At 35.2% G+C, this 14,187-nt stretch overlaps 1 protein-coding gene across 1 annotated transcript; it reads left to right on the top strand.

Moving 5' to 3' along the window:
* The first annotated feature begins 924 nt into the window (after positions 1–924).
* On the top strand, positions 925–2,297 carry LOC119523157 (ankyrin repeat family A protein 2-like). The gene is given in 2 exon segments (XM_037821941.1): positions 925–1,878; positions 1,880–2,297. Coding segments are annotated over 2 exon segments (843 nt in total). The 5' UTR covers positions 925–1,366; the 3' UTR covers positions 2,211–2,297.
* Positions 2,298–14,187: the final 11,890 nt, after the last annotated feature.

The following is a 14,187-nucleotide window of genomic DNA, read 5'->3' as shown; positions in this document are numbered from 1 at the left end:
GGAAATTTTAAGAAGATAGATAAAATGTAGAAAAAAAATCCTTAGAAAATAAAGTGAAGCAAATTATCTAGAAAGCAGAACAAAAATTAAGTGATAGTCAATAAAAGTGAAAAATAGAAATAAATAGAAATAAAAGATTTAATAAAATACTATTCACTCCAGGCATTCACACTCATCACATGCTATGGTAGTCCTTGCCCCTGATGATTTCACTCTGACCCTGGGAGGGATCCAGGCATGTGTTCTGATAACAAGGTTACTTAGTGACTACAACACTGTATCTTTGCTTTTTTGTGAAATTATATCTCCAGCTTGAAATGACTATTTCCTGACATATGATTGGCAACTATAATTTTTTGAACAAAACTGAGAAAATATATTAACTCAGAATTTACTTTTGTTTGGTAGATGAAAATTGTTAAAATATGAGATCTACATGAGAGGGAAAGAATAGCAACTATGGTTCTTGGTGGCTAAAAAAATTAGTAAGGGGCGGGAATAGATATACCCAGGGCTTTTTTATGTATCATACTACTTTATATTATTTAATCCACTGTATTATCCATTTAAAATATTGCAAGTTATCATTTCAAAATAATTTCTGCTTTTCTGTCTTCTTAAGTAAATCATGTGCATTGTAGACACAATGAATAATATAGAAAGGACAAATAAGAAAATCAACCATGATTCTTCTACACAGAGATGACCACTATCAATATTTAGTTTACTGTTCTTACAATCTTCTCTTTTTCTTTCTTGCCATATGCATAGTCGTGGGGGAAAATTTAGAGCATACTATATGTACAAGCTTGAACATTTTTCACTTAATAATGTATTGTGGAACCTGACCGCTGTAGTATTCGAGTAGCAACGTAGCTGCGGGGAAGATCCTGGAAGTCCGCTCAGCTGCAGAAATAACGCCACAAGGCGAAAGAAGAAATCGGAAGTGACGTCGCAGCCAAAACAAGCCCAATTTGGGAGGCCTGTAGTGAACCCGTGGCGGCAGATGGAAAGGCCCGACTCGCCCTCTTCTGTCGAAGGTGGTTGCGAGGCCCTGCCATCCCACCCGGTGGTCCTCCCGCCCCTGCCCTTGGGACCGGCCCACCACGGGTGAGCGAGAGTTTCCGCCTCCCGGTACTAGAGCCGCGTTGGGACTTCTCGGGCGGAGCTGGCCGGTGGCGACAGCGCGAACTTCCTTCCCTGCAGCAGTCTCCCCTCCAGCAGACTCCTGTCTTAGACGCCAGGACACTTGTCGCCTATGTTTAAAGAAATATACAAATTCCAAGAATACTCTGAATACAGCTCTTATAAAACAAAGAGGAAGCCATGAAGAAATTTTTTAGTTATTGAAACTATAGTTGAAATCATGGCTACATCAGCAAATCTGGATATTGGAGCCCAGCTGATTGTGGAAGAATGTCCCAGCAATTATAGTCTAACTGGCATGCCAGATATTAAAATAGAACGTCCACTGGACTCAAATTCAGAAGAAGGATCGGCTCAGGGTGTTACCATGGGAATGAAATTCATATTGCCTAACCGTTTTGATATGAACGTGTGTTCTCGTTTCCTGAAGTCCTTAAATGAAGAGGATAGTAAAAATATCCAAGATCAGGTTAACTCTGACCTGGAGGTGGCATCTGTCTTATTTAAAGCTGAATGCAATATCCATACATCGCCTTCTCCAGGAATTCAAGTAAGACATGTCTACACTCCCTCTACAACAAAGCATTTCTCACCCATAAAACAGTCAACTACTTTAACCAACAAGCACAGAGGAAATGAGGTCTCTACCACACCTCTATTAGCAAATTCCTTGTCTATTCACCAATTGGCTGCTCAAGGGGAGATGCTCTATCTGGCTACTCGTATTGAACAAAGGTGCTGATCCTCAACTTTTAGGAAAAGGTCGAGAAAGTGCGCTGTCATTGGCCTGTAGTAAGGGCTACACAGATATTGTCAAAATGCTGCTTGATTGCGGAGTTGATGTAAATGAATATGATTGGAATGGGGGGACACCTTTGCTTTATGCTGTACATGGAAATCATGTGAAATGTGTAAAAATGCTCTTAGAAAATGGAGCTGACCCAACAATTGAAACTGACTCTGGATATAATTCTATGGATTTAGCTGTAGCCTTGGGCTATAGAAGTGTTCAACAGGTTATTGAGTCGCATTTATTGAAGCTGCTTCAAAATATTAAGGAGTAGAAAAAGTTGTCAGAAAATGTTGTCTGCTCTTCTGTTTACTTTTTAGCCCTGATAAATGATAGTGTTGTTTACTTATAAACTTTTTTACCTCAGTTGCAATATTTACTGATTTTTAGTAAGTATTAATAAATATTCCTCCGAGTAATTCACTGGTTTATAGTAAAATTAATGTTCATGCTTTTATAAATAAATGTGTTTTATTTCATATTTAAAATTATAAATTAATGTATTGTGGAATGTAAATTTTTATGGTACAGATAGTTATCTGTCTTTGTATCAAGTGCTATAATTTGACATTTTCAGAAATTATTCTATTCTTCATCATCAATCTTATATTAACTCATTGACTTTATATAAGGTTTGCTATAAATCCATAGAAAACAAATTTTATTGTTGAATTTAAAAATGCACTGTGTGATTGTTTACAAAATGTCATAATAAATAAATAAAGTACAAAAAAAATAATGTATTGTGGATACCACTTGGACAGCTAGTGCAGTGTATAATCATTTTTAGCATGTAACAGTTCATCATATGGATTGTTTGTTATTCATTTACCATTATATTATTGTTGGACACTGTAATTATTTCCATTTTAAAATATTATAATATAAAATATGATAATGTAAAACATTTGCATGTTTATAAGGTATTTGATACTTTGCAAAACTGCCTTGGAAATGTTAACTAAATGTACAGTAGCTCCAGGCAGTGAGTGAAATGGCTTTTCACTGAGCCCTAACCAGACCTGGAAATTATCATTTCTATAAATCAAAAAGAAAAAAAGAAGTATCGTATTGAAATTTTTAATTTGAATTTTTATGTTTCTAATATTGTTGAAAATTACTTCAAATGTTTATTGGACATTTTATTCCTTCATTTTATGAATTGCCCATTCATGTTATTTTTTCATGTTTCAACTGAGGTTCTCTTTTTCTCATTAATGTGTAAGGACTTTTACAAATTAATTATATTAAGGTAAATAATTTTCAAAATAATCGGAATACAGGGCAAATTATGATATTGACTGTACTTTAAAACTTCAACTTCTTGTGAGACCAAAGGCAGTGATGTTTATTTGGTACAAAATTTAAATTTTCTGTAGCACACTATTTAATTTAACCTGTATGGTTGGTTTATTTAAACAACATAATTACATGGAACCTAGAATAGGGAATGAGATCCTGTTATTCTGTACAGGTTAATGTAGTACCATGATATATCCCAGAGCATTGTGGGCCGAAAATTAAAAAAAAACAAAAAGTATTTACAAAGTCCCCTTGAGGGACTTGGGAAAACTCTGGAAAATAAACTCCCCACCTGGGGAATTCCTGATATTCTCTCAAGCATTAGGGACTCCAAATGTAATAAGCTAAGCCCTTGATCTTTTGGTTTGCCCTTATGAAACTTTTTCTTGCAATGGAGAAATTAAGCCTACTTATAAATATGCCTAAGAGTCACCCCCAGAGAATCTATTTTGTTGCTCAGAAATGGCCTCTACACCATCTCTGCAAATAAACTCACTATCCTACCCCCTATGTAGTACATGACTCCCCAGGTTGTAAATCTCCCTGGCAATGTGGAACATGAGTCCCAAGGATGAGCCTAGTCATGGCATCATAGGATTGAGAATGCCTTCTTGACCAAAATGGGAAAAGAAATGAAACAAAATAAAGTTTCAGTGGCTAAGAGATTTCATATAGTGTTCAGATGTTATTTTGGAGGTTATTCTTATGCAGTACATAGATATTTCTTTTTAGTTTCTAGTGTATTAGATTAGCTAGAAGGAAATATCTGAAACTGTTGATCTGTAATCCAGTAGCCTTTATCCTTGATGATTGTATAAATATATTGCTTTTATTGTGTGACTGTGTGACCATGAAAACTTTGTGACAGATACTCCCTTTATCCAGTGTATGGGCACATGAGTAACAAAATAAAGACTAAAAAATAATAGGGTGGTATAATGGGTGCAGGATATTTTCGGAGTTCCTATTTATTTATATATTTTTGGAGTAATGAAAGTGTTCTAAAATTGTTTTTGGTGGTGAATGCACAATTATATGGTAATACTGTCAGCCATTGATTGTATAATTAGGATGGATTTTAGGGTGTCTTAATATATCTCAACAAAATTGCATTTAAAAAACCAATAGAATGCTTAAGAATAAATTTAACAAAATAGGTGATAAACTTGTGTAGGGTCAACTACAAAATATTGTTGAAAAATTAAATATTTAAGTTGAAAAATATATCAGAATTATTCATAATAACCCAAAAGTGGAAACAACTGAAATGTCCATGAAAAAATGAATGCATTTTTAAATGTGGGATACCCATACAATGGAATTTTTTATTAGAGAAGTTGTGAGTTTAGAGAATCATCATGTATAAAATACAGGATTCTCATATACCACCCTATTATTAACACCTTGTATTGGAAAGGAATATTTATTACAATTGATAATAGAACATTTTTATAATTTTACTATTAACTGTAGTCCATGTTTTACCTTAGGGCTCACTGTGTAGTGTATTTCCATGGATTTTTAAATAAACCTTATTGTTACCATATATACAATCTAACATTTCCCCTATTAATCCTATTCAGATATTTATTTCAGTGTTGTTAATTATGTTCACAGTGGATCTCAACCATCCATCACCAAAATGTTTCCATCATTCCAATTAGGAAATTTCTATATTTAAAGCTGTAAATTCCCATTTTGTATCCCCTCTCTGTCCCTTGTTAACCTATAATCTAGATTATGATTATATGAGTTTGGTTATTCTAATTATATCAAATCAGTGAGATAACAATATTTGTCAGTTTATGTCTAGCAATATCACTCAACATGATGTTCAAACATGCTGTAGCATATATCAGGACAAATATGATACATTTAATATCACAAGTGTGATACAGGACAAATGTATACAGGACATTGTATGTATATAACACATTTATTTATTAATTCATCAGTTGATGGACACTCTGCTTCCATCTTTTAGCAATTGTGAATAATGCTGCTATGAACATCAGTGTGAAAATATCTGTTTGAGTCCTTCCTTTCAGTTCTTTTGTTTACATATCTAGTAAAGGGATTGCCACTTAATATGGTAATTCTATACTTACCTTTCTGAGGAGCCGTCAAACTGTCCACAGCAGCTGCACCATTTTACACTGCCATCAGTAAAGAATGAAAGTTCCTATTTCTCCACATCCTCTCAAACACTTGTTATTTTCCATCTTCTTAATAGCAGCCATTCTAATGGGTGTGAAATAATATCTTATTGTGGTTTTGATTTGCATTTACCTGATGGCTAATGATGTTGAACATCTTTTCATGTGCTTTTAGCCATTTGTATGTCTTCTTTAGGGAGATGTCTATTCATGTCTTTTGTCCATTTTAAAATTGATTTGTCTTTTTTCTTTTATAACTGAAGGCTTTCTTACATATTCTGGATAGTAAACATTTATTGGATATGTAGTTTCCAAATATGTTTCTCCCATTGTGAAGGTTTTCATTTTACTTCCATGATAATGTCATTTGCATGCAAAAGTTTTAAATTTTTATGAGGTCTCATTTATCAGTTTTTTTTTTTTTCTTTTGTGGCTTGTGCTTTGGGTAAGAAACCATTGCCTAGCACAAGGTCCTGCAGATGCTTCCCTATGTTTTCATCATCCAGGAGTTTGTTCATTCTGACTTTAATATTTAGGTTTTTGATCCACTTTTAGTTTATTCTTCTATAAAGTGTGAAGCAAGGGCAAGGTAGGGGGTTCTCCTTTTATTTTTTATTTTTTTGCAAATGGAGATCCAGTTTTCACAGCACCATTGGTTAAGGAATTATTCTTTCCTATTTGAGGGGCTGTTACCCCTTTGTGAAAAATCAGTTTTGGTCATAAATGTGAGGGTTGATTTCTGAGCTTTCAATTTTATTCAATTGGTCAATATGTCTGCTATTGAGCAGTACCATATTTTTTTATTACTCAATTCTTAATAAGGTATTAGGTTGAGAAGAGCAAGTTCTTCATTTTCATCCTTCTTTTTCATGATGACTTTAGCTATTTGGGGCACCTATCCTTCCATATAAATTTGATGATTGGCTTTTCCATTTCTGCAATGTAGGATGTTGGAATTTTGATTGGGATTGTGTTGAGTCTATACATTTCTTTGAGTAGGATTGACATCTTAATGATATTTAGTCTTCCAATCCATGAACATGGAAAATACTTTCATTTACTTAAGTCTTCTGTGATTTCTTTTAGCAACATTTTGTAGTTTCTTTGCACAAGTCATGTACATCCCTGGTTAGATTTATATCCAGATATTTCATTCTTTTATTTCTGATTGTGCATGGAATTGTTTTTCTTGATTTCTTCATCTGATATTTCATTGCTTGTGTATAGAAACAAAACTGAATTTTTTTGTTGATCTTCTACTCCATCACTTTGCTGAAACATTTTATTAGCTCTTGAACTTTCTTGTGAATTTTTTAGGATTTTTTGTTTATAGGATCATGCCATCTGCAAATAAGGAAAGTTTAACTTCTTATCTTATTTGGATGCCTATTATTTCTTTCTCCTGACTCATCACTCTGGCAAGAACTTCAGTAAAATGTTGAATAACAGTGCTGACAGTGGGCACCCTTGTCTTATTCCTGATCTTAAGGGCAATTTTCATTTTCTCAGCAAAAGGTAGGATGCTAGCTGTTTTTCAAATATGTCCTTTAAAATTTTGAGGAAGTTTCCTACCATTTCTTGTGCTCTAAGTGTTTTTATCAAGAAGTGTTACTGGATTTTTTTCTAATGCCTTTTCTGCAACAATTGAGATAATCATATGTGTTCTTTCCTTCAAGGTGCTGATGTGGTGTGTTACATTAATTATTTTCTTATGTTGAACCAATATTGCATACCAGGGATAAATCCCACTTGACCATGGTGCATAATTCTTTTAATATGCTGTTGGATTCAGTTTACTAATATTTTGTTGAGGATTTTTGCATGTATATTCATGAGATATTGGTTTGTAGTTTGTCTTTCTTTTATCATCCTTGTCTGGCTTCCTTAGGAGGGCAATATGGGAATTGTAGAATTAATTAGGGAGTGTTTCCTCCACTTAAAATTTTTTGTAAGATTCTGAAAAGAATTTAGAGTTTTCATCTTGTTATAATTGGTAGAATTCCCCTTTGAACCCATCTAGTCCTAGGCATTATTTGTTGAGAGGTTTTTGATTACTGATTCAAACCCTTTACTGGTAATTGGTTAGTTTCAATCTTCTATTTCTTCTTTTTTTATTTTATTAAATTCAGTTTTATTGAAATACATTCACACACCATACAATCATCCATGATATACAATCCACTGTCCACAGTATGACAACATAGTTACGCTTCCATCACCACAATCCATCTCTGAACATTTTCCTTACATCAGAAAGAACCAGAACAAGAATAAAAAATAAAAGTGAAAAAAACACCCAAATAATCCCCCCATCCCACCCCATTTGTCCTTCAGTTTTTATCCCCATTCCTCCACTCATCCATACACTAGATAAAGGGGGTGTGATCCACAAGGTCTTCACAATCACACTGTCACCCCTTGTAATCTACATTATTATATAATTGTCTTCAGGAGTCCAGACTGCTGGGTTGGAGTTTGGTAGTTTCAGGTATTTACTTCTAGCTATTCCAATACAGTAAAGCCTAAGAGGTGTTATCTATATAGTGCATAAGAATGTCCACCAGAGTGACCTCTTGACTCCATTTGGAATCTCTCAGCCACTGAAACTATTTCGTCTCATTTTGCATCCCCCTTTTGGTCAAGAAGACACTCTCAGTCCCATGATACCGGGTCCACATTCATCCCCGGGAGTCATACTCTGCGTTGCCAGGGAGATTTACACCCCTGGGAGTTGGGTCCCACGTAGGGGGGAGGGCAGCGAGTTCACCTGTCGAGATGGCTCAGTTAGAGAGAGAGAGGGCCACATCTGAGCAACAAAGAGGTACTCAGGGGGAGACTCTTAGGCACCATTACATAAACCCTAGACTCTCCTTTGTGGTAATGAGCCTCATAAGGGCAAGTCCCATGCTCGAGGGCTCAGCACATCAAACCGCGAGTCCCAATGTTTGTGACAACATACGCTAGGGGTTCAGCATCTCAAAGTTTAAAGATAGGCCTTACAATTCAGGGATAGAGTTAACTGCTGTAAGAGCTTACAATCTAGGGACTATTACAATTATTGTGTCCACGTTAGGCTATGTTCTAAGATTCAATTCTGAGTTTACACATTGTAGTTAGTCCATATTGGTGAGGCATCATCCCTCTCACCATGTTTTCTCCAACACTTTTACTCCTATATATATATTTTCCGACAATTTTATAGAGTTATATTCACATACCATACATTTATCCACAATGTACAATCAGTTGTTCATGGTATCATCATAAAGTTGTACATTTATCACCACAATCAGCATTTGAACATACTGATTACTACAAGAAAAATTGTTTTTTTTTTTTTTTTTTTTTTAGCAATAAGAAAAAATGATAAAAAGAAAAATAACATGTCATACAATACAATATACTACTAAGGACAGCAAATAACACCACTACCAAGAATCCCATATTACTCCCCTATATCCCCTTCTCATATACATTTAGCATTGGCATATTGCCTTTGTTACATTTAATGCAGGTATATTACAATGTTACTGTTGACCATAGACTCCAGTTTGCTTTGATTATGTTTTTTCCTGAATACATCCCTTTTTCAAATTTCTACATGGTTGACATTCATTTGCTTTCCCACATGCAAAAACATTTTTATATTTGTATATTTAGTAACAGTAATTGGCCACTCCAGTTTTTGCCACGTTATACAGTCCCAGTCTTTATCATCTATCTTTACCTCTGGTGTCATACATTCTCCTATCCCACCTCTTTCAGCTTTACTCACAGACATCTTTGTTCAGTATACTTACAATACCATGCTACCATCACACAGTATTATCCTGTCTATTTCTGGATCTATGCAATCAATCCTAAACATTCTGTAGTCCTTCAGCATCAAATGGCTGATTTCTGCCCTCTTTCTATCTCCTGGTTGCCTGTGTTGTCAGCTTTTAACTCCCAAAGTTTGTTCATTAATGTCTATTCATATTAGTGAGACCATACAGAATCTGTCCTTTTGTTTCTGGCTAACTTCACTCAACATAATGTCCTCAAGGTTCATCCACATTATTACATGATCCATGTCTTTGTTCTGTCTTACAGCTGCATAATATTCCATCATGTGTATATACCACAGTTTGTTTATCCACTCATCCTTTGATGGACATTTGGGCTGTTTCCATCTCCTAGCAATTGTGAATAATGCTGCAATAAACATTGGTTTATTTAATGGAATAGCTGGGTCATATGGCAAATCTATATTTAGCTTCCTGAGGAACCTCCATACTGTCTTCCAGAGTGGTTGCACCATTCTACATTCCCACCAACAATGAATAAGTGTGCCTCTTTCTCCACATCCTCTCCAGCACTTGTCATTTTCTGTTTTTTGGATAATGGCCATTCTGGTAGGTGTGAGATGATATCTCATTGTGATTTTGATTTGCATTTCTTTAATAGCCAGTGAAGTTGAGCATTTTTCATATGCTTTTGAGCCATTAGTATTTCCTCTTCAGAAAAATGTCTGTTCATGTCTTTTGCCCATTTTTTAATTGGATTGTTTGTCTTTCTGTTATTGAGATGCAGGATTCCTTTATATATTCGGGATATTAAACCCTTATCTGATATGTGGTTTCCAAATATCATCTCCCATTGTGTAGGTTGCCTTTTTACTTTTCTGACAAAGTCCTTTGATGTACAAAAGTGTTTAATTTTGAGGAGATCCCATTTGTCTATTTGTTCTTTGGTTGCTCGTGCCTTGGGTGTGAGGTCTAAGAAACCACCTCCTTTCACAAGATCTTTAAGATATTGCCCTACATTTTCTTCTAAGGGTTTTATGGTCTTGGTGCTAATGTTTAGGTCTTTGATCCACTTTGAGTTAATTTTGGTATAAGGTGTGAGATGGACATCCTCTTTCATTCTTTTGGAAATGGATATCCAGTTCTCCAAACACCATTTATTGAACAGGCTGCTCTTTCCCAGTTGCTTCGGCTTCACTGCCTTATCAAAGATCAGTTGTCCATAGATGTGAGGGTCTACTTATGAGCACTCAATTCGATTCCATTGATCAGTATATCTGTCCTTATGCCAGTACCATGCTGTTTTGAGCACTGTAGCTTTGTAATATGCTTCAAAGTCAGGTAGTGTGAGACTTCCCACTTCACTCCTCTTTCTCAAGACATTTTTGGCTATTCGGGGCATCTTACCCTTCCAGATAAATTTAGTTATTGGTTTTTCTATTTCTGTAAAGTAAGTTGTTGGGATTTGAATTGGTATTGCATTGAATCTGTAAATCAGTTTAGGTAAGATTGCCATCTTAACTGTATTTAATCTTCCAATCCATGAACATGGTATGTTCTTCCATTTTTTCAGGTCTTGTTCAATTTCTTTTAGCAGTTTCTTATAGTTTTCTATGTAAAGGTCTTTTGTGTCCTTGGTTAAGTTTATTCCTAAATACTTGATTCTTTTGGTTGCTATTGTAAATGGGATTTTTTTCTTGATTTCCTCCTCTTGTTGCACATTACTTGTGTATAGGAACACTACAGATTTTTGCGTGTTGATCTTGTAGCCTGCTACTTTGCTGTATTCATTGACTAGTTCTAGTAGCTTTGCTGTAGATTTTTCTGGATTTCCTACATATAGAATCATGTCATCTGCAAATAGTGAAAGTTTTACTTCTTCCTCTCCAATTTGGATGCCTTTTATTTCTTTTTCTTGCCTAATTGCTCTAGCTAGAACTTCCAGCACAATGTTGAATAGCAATGGTGATAGTGGGCATCCCTGTCTTGTTCCTGATCTTAGAGGAAAAGCTTTCAGTCTCTCCCCATTGAGTGTGATGTTAGCTGTGGGTTTTTCATATATTGCCTTTATCATATTGAAAAAGTTCCCTTCTATTCCTATCCTTTGAAGTGTTTTCATCAGGAAAGGATGTTGAATTTTGTCAAATGCCTTTTCTGCATCAATCGAGATGATCATGCGGTTCTTCTGCTTTGATTTATTGATGTGGTGTATTACATTAATTGATTTTCTTGTGTTGAACCAGCCTTGCATACCTGGAATAAATCCCACCTGGTCGTGGTGTATAATTCTTTTAATGTGCTGCTGAATTTGATTTGCGAGTATTTTGTTGAGGATTTTTGCATCTATATTCATTAAAAAAATTGGTCTATAATTTTCTTTTTTTGTAGTATCTTTGCCTGGTTTTGGTATTAGGGTGATGATGGCTTCATAGAAAGAGTTAGGTAGCTTTCCCTCTTCTTCAATTTTTTTGAAGAGATTGAGCAGGATTGGTACTAATTCGTACTTGAATGCTTGGTAGAATTCACATATGAAACCATCTGGTCCTGGGCTTTTCCTTTTTGGGAGCTTTTTGATGACTGACTCAATCTCTTTACTTGTGATTGGTTTGTTGAGGTCATCTATTTCTTCTTGAGTTAATGTTGGTTGTTTATGCTTTTCTAGGAAGTTGTCCATTTCATCTAAGTTGTCTAGTTTATTAGCATATAGTTGCTCATAGTATCTTCTCATTATCTCCTTAATTTCTGCAGGGTCGGTAGTTATATTTCCTTTCCCATTTCTGATTGCATTTATTTGCATCTGCTCTCTCTTTTTTTTTGTTAGCCTAGCCAGTGGTCCATCAATTTTATTGATTTTCTCAAAGAACCAACTTCTGGTTTTGTTGATTCTCTCTATTTTTTTCCTGTTCTCAATTGCATTTATTTCTGCTCTAATCTTTGTTATTTCTTCCCTTCTCCTTGCTTTGGGGTTAGTTTGCTGTTCTTTCTCTAATTCCTCCAGGTGAGCAGTTAACTCTTCAATTTTTGCTCTCTCTTCTCTTTTAATATAAGCATTTAGGGCAATAAATTTCCCTCTCAGCACCGCCTTTGCTGCATCCCATAAGTTTTGATAAGTTGTGTTTTCATTGTCATTTGCCTCGAGGTATTTACTAATTTCTCTTGTAATTTCTTCCTTTACCCACTGGTTTTCTAAGAGGGTGTTTTTTAGCCTCCATATGTTTGTGAATTTTATGACCTTCTGCCTTTTATTTATTTCCAACTTCATTCCATTGTGGTCTGAGAAAGTGTTTTGTATAATATCAATATTTTTAAATTTGTTGAGACTTGCTTTGTGACCCAACATGTGGTCTATCCTAGAGAATGTTCCATGAGCACTTGAGAAAAAAGTGTATCCTGTTGTTGTTGGATGTAGTGTTCTATAAATGTCTGTCAAGTCTAGTTCATTTATCATACAATTCAAAATCTCTGTTTGTTTAGTGATCCTCTGTCTAGATGTTCTATCCATTGATGAGAGTGATGTATTGAAGTCTCCAACTATTATTGTAGAGGTATCTATTTCTCCTTTCAGTGATCGCAGTGTTTGCCTCATGAATTTTGGGGCATTCTGGTTTGGTGCATAAATATTTATGACTGTTATGTTTTCTTGATGAATTGACCCTTTTATTAATATATAGTGTCCTTCTTTGTCTCTTTTAATTGTTTTGCTTTTGAAGTCTAACTTGTCTGATATTAATATAGCTACTCCCGCTTTTTTCTGGTTGTTGTTTGCATGAAATATCTTTTTCCAACCTTTCACTTTCAGTCTATGTTTGTCCTTGTGTCTAAAGTGAGTTTCTTGTAGACAGCATATAGATGGGTCCTGTTTTTTAATCCATTCTGCCAGTCTGTGTCTTTTTATTGGGGAGTTTAATCCATTTACATTTAGTGTTATTACTGTAAGGGCAGTACTTTCCACTACCATTTTGTTTTTTGGAATTTATATGTCATATCTTATTTTTTCCTCTCCTTTTACCTTTCCTGATAATCTTCATTTCTGCACTCTTCTCCAACTCTCTCTCTCCTGTCTTTTCCTATCAGCCTGTAGCACTCCCTTTAGTATTTCTTGTAGTGCCGGTCTCTTATTCACAAACTCTCTCAGTGTCTGTTTGTCTGAAAATGTTTTAATCTCTCCCTCATTTTTGAAGGAAAGTTTTGCTGGATATAGAATTCTTGGTTGGCAGTTTTTGTCTTTCAGTATCTTAAATATATCATGCCACTGTCTTCTTGCCTCCATGGTTTCTGCAGAGAAATCTGTACATAGTCTTATTGACTTTCCCTTGTACGTGATGGATCGCTTTTGTCTTGCTGCTTTCAGAATCCTCTCTTTGTCTTTGACATTGGACAATCTGACCAGTAAGTGTCTTAGAGTAGGTCTATTGGGATCTATTCTATTTGGGGTACGTTGTACTTCTTGAATCTCTAATTTTCTGTCTTTTATAAGAGTTGGGAAATTTTCAGTGAATATGTCTTCTATTACTCTTTCTGCCCCTTTTCCCCTCTCTTCTCCTTCTGGGATACCCATAACGTGTATATTTGTGCGTTTCATGTTGTCACTCAGCTCCCTAAGACCCTGCTCATATTTTTCCATTTTTTTCACCATCTGTTCTTTTGTGTGTATGAATTCGAATGACCTGTCTTCCAGTTCACTGATCCTTTCTTCTGCCTGTTCAAATCTACCGTTGTGTCCCTCCATTGTGTTTTTCATCTCCTCCATTGTGGCCTTCATTCCCATGAGTTCTGCCATTTGTTTTTTTAAGTTTATGAATTCTTCTTTATGGTCAGCCAGTGTCTTCTTTATATCCTTCAGCTCTTTTGCTATATCTTCCTTCATTTCATCAAATTTATTTAGCATTAGTTGCCTCCACTCCTGTGTCTTAGCTGAGCTATTAGTTTGTTCCTTTGGCTGGTCCATGTTTTCGTGTTTCCTGGTATGGCTTGTTATCTCAAGTTGTCTAGGCATCTGATTCTCTTG

This window comes from Choloepus didactylus, chromosome X (genome assembly GCF_015220235.1).
Source record: "Choloepus didactylus isolate mChoDid1 chromosome X, mChoDid1.pri, whole genome shotgun sequence".
Taxonomy (NCBI): domain Eukaryota; kingdom Metazoa; phylum Chordata; class Mammalia; order Pilosa; family Megalonychidae; genus Choloepus; species Choloepus didactylus.
This window is presented reverse-complemented; position numbering and strand designations above follow the sequence as displayed.